General features: G+C 35.7%; 2 protein-coding genes across 2 annotated transcripts; both read right to left on the reverse strand.

The window, feature by feature from the left end:
- Positions 1-2504: 2504 nt before the first annotated feature.
- On the reverse strand, positions 2505-3903 carry LOTGIDRAFT_231450 (hypothetical protein). Its single transcript, XM_009052857.1, has 4 exons — positions 3816-3903; positions 3620-3708; positions 3252-3413; positions 2505-3115 (listed from the first exon to the last, which is right to left on the reverse strand). The coding sequence occupies exons 1-4, from the start codon at positions 3824-3826 to the stop codon at positions 2643-2645; spliced, it is 735 nt and encodes a 244-aa protein (XP_009051105.1). The 5' UTR covers positions 3827-3903; the 3' UTR covers positions 2505-2642.
- A 1976-nt stretch (positions 3904-5879) lies between these two features.
- Positions 5880-6501, reverse strand: LOTGIDRAFT_114487 (hypothetical protein; the record flags this gene model as incomplete). Its single annotated transcript, XM_009052858.1, has 2 exons — positions 5880-5996; positions 6376-6501. Coding segments are annotated over 2 exons (243 nt in total), but the record flags the coding sequence as incomplete, so codon positions are not given.
- Positions 6502-6776: the final 275 nt, after the last annotated feature.

Here is a 6776-nt window from a genome sequence, read left to right on the forward strand (position 1 = left end):
CAAATCATAGTACTCGAGATAGACTGGTCGTGATTTAAAACTGTCTTATTATTCATCTCTGACTTTCTTGGGAGAATACCAGACGAAAGTACGTATGGTTCTTACAAGCAGATAACAAACTACGTATGGTTCTTACAAGCAGATAACAAACTACGTATGGTTCTTACAAGCAAATAACAAACTACGTATGGTTCTTACACGGAAATAACAAACTATGTATGGTTCTTACGTGGAAATAACAAACTATGTATGGTTCTTACGTGGAAATAACAAACTACGTATGGTTCTAACGTGGAAATAACAAACTACGTATGGTTCTTACGTGGAAATAACAAACTACGTATGGTTCTTACATGGAAATAACAGACTACGCATGGTTCTTACGTGGAAATAACAAACTACGTATGGTTCTTACGTGGAAATAACAAACTACGCATGGTTCTTACGTGGAAATAACAAACTACGTATGGTTCTTACACGGAAATAACAAACTACGTATGGTTCTAACGTGGAAATAACAAACTACGTATGGTTCTTACGTGGAAATAACAAACTACGTATGGTTCTTACGTGGAAATAACAAACTACGCATGGTTCTTACGTGGAAATAACAAACTACGTATGGTTCTTACATGGAAATAACAAACTACGTATGGCTCTTACGTGGAAATAACAATCTACGTATGGTTCTGTCATGATAATAACAAACTACGTATGGTTCTTACACGGAAATAACAAACTACGTATGGTTCTGACGTGGAAATAACAAACTACGTATGGTTCTTACATGGAAATAACAAACTACGTATGGTTCTTACATGGAAATAACAAACTACGTATGGTTCTTACATGGAAATAACAAACTACGTATGGTTCTTATACGGAAATAACAAACTATGTATGGTTCTTACGTGGAAATAACAAACTATGCATGGTTCTTACACGGAAATAACAAACTATGTATGGTTCTTACGCGGAAATAACAGACTACGTATGGTTCTTACGTGGAAATAGCAAACTACGTATGATTCTTTCATGGAAATAACAAACTACGTATGGTTCTTACGTGGAAATAACAAACTACGTATGGTTCTTACGTGGAAATAACAAACTACGTATGGTTCTTACGTGGAAATAACAAACTACGTATGGTTCTTTCATGGAAATAACAAACTACGTATGGTTCTTTCGTGGAAATAACAAACTACGTATGGTTCTTACGTGGAAATAACAAACTACGTATGGTTCTTACGTGGAAATAACAAACTACGTATGGTTCTTACGTGGAAATAACAAACTACGTATGGTTCTTACGTGGAAATAACAAACTACGTATGGTTCTTACGCGGAAATAACACACACGAGCGTAATTCACAGCCATTTTGCGTCTCTACCTCGAATTGTTGAAAAGGCTTTAATATTCGACAAAGCCTTCAAATCAAATTTCAAGCCATTTCTGAACCCTTTAATCTGATTTGAAGGCTTTGTTTAAATATTCTAGCCTTTATCAAAATTCGACTTATCAAATCAAAGAAGAGATTCAAGATGGTTATGAACTACGTTCGTGAGATTTATTTCATGTAAGACTGGGATCATAACTGCAAGATTTAGTTGAAACTTTAATGCAACGTTCTAAGATCAGTGGCTCAACACGATGGGTTGGTGTTCCTCCCCGGGAAATATTTTTTAACATAAACTCTCTTACATTCCTCGATTTCTATGTTGTTTTTATTCAATTTTATTTTAATTATTGATTTTTTTACTGGTGGTCCCTTAGAGGCGAGGGCCCTTGGTTCAACCAGGCCCTATCATGGTAGTTGGTCCACTGTATCATATAAAATCTATATGGATCTATCGGTATTGTACGGCAGTTAGAATATTGTTAATATATTAAAATATGTTATCCTTTCTATATTTAACTAGTTGTTCTGTGTGTAGTAAAGTCAATACAGAATTAATATCATCAATGTGATAATTGGTGCCCACAAATTCGCTAAAGCATTCCCTTTGCTACTGAGGTTTCTTTCCTAGGGATGGGTTCCTGTATGTAACAAACTCTGTTCTTCATTTGTTGTCTGAATAGTTCCCCTCTTTGCAGAAGCATAACTTCCATAATTAGGAGGTATTTCCTCACCCGAATATTGTTGTCATTTTTATCTGGATTGGCGGGATTCAAAACAGGATTCGCAATGCGCCCACATTACTTGACCGTATCATTATACAGAAGAAAGGTACTAAAGAACTTCATCCAACCTCTGTTCATGGTGGTGTCAATAGGAATACAGGGATTTGAGAAGGGGTGTTTTTCAAAATTGTTCCATTTACCCTCCATGGAACGCTTGCGACACTGCGCTTCCGTGTCTAATTACAATCCTGACGATTGCCCCCGCCCCACCATTAAGCAATTCAGCCCCCTAATACCCCCGAATCCCGGAACCTGGCGTCTCCACTGATTCGTCTGTTTTGGGCAACTTATTATCAGTGATTAAAGAAAACAATGTTGATTGTGTCAATACAAAATAATTTATTTGATGCCAAACAAAGTCCAAAATATACAGAATATGAAATGTGCAATATATTATACCCAATATCAATATAGGCATATAACCAATGTGATAAGGTAGGTATGTGTCGAAAAGTCTTCACTGTTTATTGGATTTCCTTAAATTCCTCATGGCGATTTGTCTGGCTTGAATTGTTTGGATCGAAAGAGCCACACTGTTCCCTTCCTTTATTATATGGAATTTCGACTTGTTTATATTTCTACGGAATTGTCTTCGCACGATGAAATAATCGTTCAGTTTATACTTCCAATAGGGGCTATTGTTTCCGCGGTGAACTGGAAAGTCGATGCCGGGCAACAGGGCCCATCTTGGTACATCTAGAGGTAACTGGAAATATGGTTCGTCGCTCCAGTTTGCAATATCTATACCAGATGCTAAAAATGCAGCATCATCTTCGCCATTGACTGGAGTATATACCACGGGGTCTTCTGTTTCTACAGGGTAGTCGATCCCGGGAAGCAACATCCATGATGGAAGACCAACGAGTGGTACCTGGGTCCATGGGTCCTCTGCCCATATCAACTCCGATTGGAAGTCGTCTGTCGTTAGATCTGAAAAAAAATAAAGGTAATTTAAGAAACCTTTAATTAAATGTAAGTTTCCTGAGATCGAATCCGTTTGGCTGAATTTCAAGGTGAGGGGGGGAGGAGGGGGGGGGGTGGCAAAATTCCATATAACTGGACCTACCTTCCATCTTGGCCCAGTCAGGAACCTCAACATCATCACAGGGAGTCCATGGTTCATCAGCCCAGTTGAATACATCTTCTTTAAAATCATCCTGGGAGGATTTCTTGTTGTTGTTATTGTCGTCTTTGTTGTTGTTGTTATTGTTTTGGTTTGCACCAAAATCTGAAAAGATAAAATATTTTATTGTTTACTACAATAGTATGATTGACAAAATCTTTTATTGCGAAAATAAGTTTCTTTCCAACCTTCAAAGTGGATAATCGGTAACTAATACCAAAGTTTGACCAGCAGACGCAGAAACAAAATATTGTTACTAAGGAAATCGGTTACTGATATTTTAAAAATTTAACCATAAAATTTACACGTACCATTACTAGCGGAGAGTTGGTCTCCATATTGGTTCTTTGATAGAAACTCCAATAAGATCTCATCCACTACGTAGCTTATGACTGGTAATCTGAAATTTAGATATATGAACATTAAGTTCGATATTAAAATTTTAGATTTTCACTTCCACAGACCATTGTAAAATAACAGTTTAAAAAGAACATGTGATTTACTTACATGATAGCCATGATGTTTCGCAATTTTTAAACTTATTCGAGCAAAAATATGCAGAAAAGTGTTGAAACGCTGCTTTCGTATTGAAAAATCCAAAAGCTAATGACTTTTAGACCAATTTGACGTTATGTTCATTATGACGTCATAATAGATATAAGTGAACAGAAAACAATGGAGTTCCCTCAGAAACAAGCCCCGCCCCATCTTCCGGTTCTATTCCGGTTATTTAAAACAAAATCTCCCATTAAAATGAAATAAGAAAGAGCTATTTAATTCTAAAGCTTTATAGATATACAAAATGCGTCTTCTGATTCAAGGCAGGAATGGGCAAATGATACCTCAAAAAAAATTTAAATTAGGGTTAAGTACACATTCATCGTAGGCCTACTTGGAAACATTTGCAATTTAGTTTGCGTTTAGACAAATGTCATCTAAGCACCAAACAAAGTGTTTCGTATAATACATTTAAACCACGTTGTTTTCATGTGAAACATTATATTTTTGTGACTAAACGTTTTGACGATGCATGTAGCAGTCTGACTGAAAGTCAAATAAAACTGCCAAGCGATTCTGCTGTTATACGACAGTCTGGATCTGGTTGTTTTTCGGACCATGACTGACAAGCATCAATGGTGCCAATATCGTGTAAAAGTTCCTTTACATCTTATTTGCAAGCTTAAACTACATTATCAGCAAGAACGAATTTCTCAGTCAAAATCTTCCCTTTTTCGCAGTTTTTGTTATAAATATTACATAATATTTTAATGCTGTTTATTACACAGTGGAAAAAGAATATAAATACTTACAGAATAGTCATCTTTTTCTTTCGGAATATGTTGAAATTGCTAAAATTTCAGTGATTTTTCTCTGAAAACTAGCAGCGTGACTTTCACTTGAAAAGTAAAATCTGCGAGTGTGACGTTTTTTCACTTGTAACGTCATAGTAAAAACTGCGCTTACAAAAGAAGCCCAATAAGCCGAATTCTGATGGATCCTACAGCTGATTTTGTCCATCATATCAATTATTGAAGGGCCATAACTGAGCATCCCCTTCACAGTAATAATACGAGGCACAGAGGTCATAAGATATCAGGCCTTTAACCTTTACATATATTTGTGGCTAGCAGTATCTGAAAGCAAGTGGATTTTCAAGCAAGCAACTCCCCTCATCTGTGGATCCATCAACCTGAGTGTATTGTGATTGCCCCTGTTCTATTTGGTAAAAACGACCGAGCCAAGAGATCTGCTCCTTTAATCGGCCAAGGACAAATAACTCGATATGATCGACAAAGAAGTCAGTCGACATGAGCCTATTTCATTGTTCCAGTGGTTCCCTGCATTCTGATATATATATCAAGAAAACATCAATTAAACAAAATCTCTTTATTTTCATCTTTTAAACATTTACAACGATATACATATTAAACGACCTCAATTTTTTAGTCTAAGAATCATATAATATTTATTTTGTGTTTGGAATATGTGTTAAAACAAGTCAATGCCTCAAGCATATAATTCTATCTTATTCCAGAAGAGCAATAAAACTAGATTCATTTCATTTTTTCAAGAAGAGATGATGTTTTATCATTAGTGCACATAACACTAATCAATTGCAGTCCGAATTCTTGAAAAACAAACAAGAGTAGTCTCCCTTGTACCATATAATACATATTGTTACACTTTCCTTGACAAGTTCAATTCTTGGATCAAGTTCTAGAACACATTGGAGTTGTCCAAGTTCCACTAATTCAACAGATTTACACAACAAAGTGATCAGTTGATTTTCACTGAAAATACAACCCTAGATATTATGATCTACATTGGTACCTCCACTTGTTCTAGATCTGACTGCATCCTTTTAAAAATAATGTCCAAACCTTTTGAATCAACTGATCTTATGAGTTATCAAAACCATGGTTATATACCATGGCAATGAGTGGTTAGAGATATGTTGAACACATCTTTTTAAGTTGTGTTATGCATGAATAAGTGAAGGAACTCTTAAAAATACAAAATATCTTTAGGTGTATGTACAGGTGATAAAAGCCTCGACAGAAATGGAAGGTGTCAGGCAATAAAGTCCAGTGGTCTATTGAAGCCACCCCGTCTGTTCATATATTGTCTATAACGTCGTTTCTGCTGTAGTTTAGCTACATATATATTATTGTTATCTACTTGTTTTCCCTGAAATAGACAATTAGGAAAGTTTTAACATTGCATACAATTTACCAAGCCTGTTGTAAAGTTAGGCCAAAATATACTAAAGCTGAGAAAAGACGATGTGCGATGTTCGGTGCGGGATTAAAGTAGAAAATAGTAGAAAGTTATGAAAATTCTTTACAAGGATTACAACTACAATTCATTCAAAATCATCAGAATTCTACAGGATTACAGTTGGGTCAACTAGAATAAAGGGGAAAGATGACCTATTTAAGGTCACAACATTTACATATCATGCATGATTAGAACCAGCAAATGATGTAATATTAAGATTTTAACACTCTATCTAACTAAGCTACAGGCCATTCTCAAAATCAATAATTCTTACACCAACAGTACATACCTTAGTTGAATCAAAACCAGCAAATCCCATAGTTCTCATCATATCAGCATCTTCCTCTGTCATCCCTTCTAACTGAGCCTCATCAATCTTTGGTCTGTCAGGTAGTGCGGCTTTCCCTTTAGACTCGTATCTGTTATCAAAGTTAAATTATTTTTAGGATTATGATTAATTTCAATGAAAAACCCAAATAAATCATTAACTATAAGACTGAAGAATAGGACTTGTGGCCTGGGCCCTGTTCCACAAAAATTTGTCCCGGAAATTTACATTGAGAAATACCAGACTTGTGACGAAATTAATTGTAAGGTTTTTTGTAGAAAGGGGCCTAGGTTTTGAAGATCCTGGGTCAAAGCTAATCAAGCACTTAGTTTTGGTTGACTGGTTGACTACACTATTTTTTC

Source organism: Lottia gigantea (assembly GCF_000327385.1).
Source record: "Lottia gigantea unplaced genomic scaffold LOTGIsca_19, whole genome shotgun sequence".
In the NCBI taxonomy this organism is placed as follows: domain Eukaryota; kingdom Metazoa; phylum Mollusca; class Gastropoda; family Lottiidae; genus Lottia; species Lottia gigantea.

What these genes read in the sequence shown, in the direction of transcription:
- LOTGIDRAFT_231450 (XM_009052857.1), bottom strand. An exon ending in CCAACTCTCCGCTAGTAATG is followed by an intron (nt 3,414 to 3,619) that starts GTACGTGTAAAT and finishes TTATCTTTTCAG; the next exon opens with ATTTTGGTGCAAACCAAAAC. An exon ending in TGACTGGGCCAAGATGGAAG is followed by an intron (nt 3,116 to 3,251) that starts GTAGGTCCAGTT and finishes ATTTTTTTTCAG; the next exon opens with ATCTAACGACAGACGACTTC.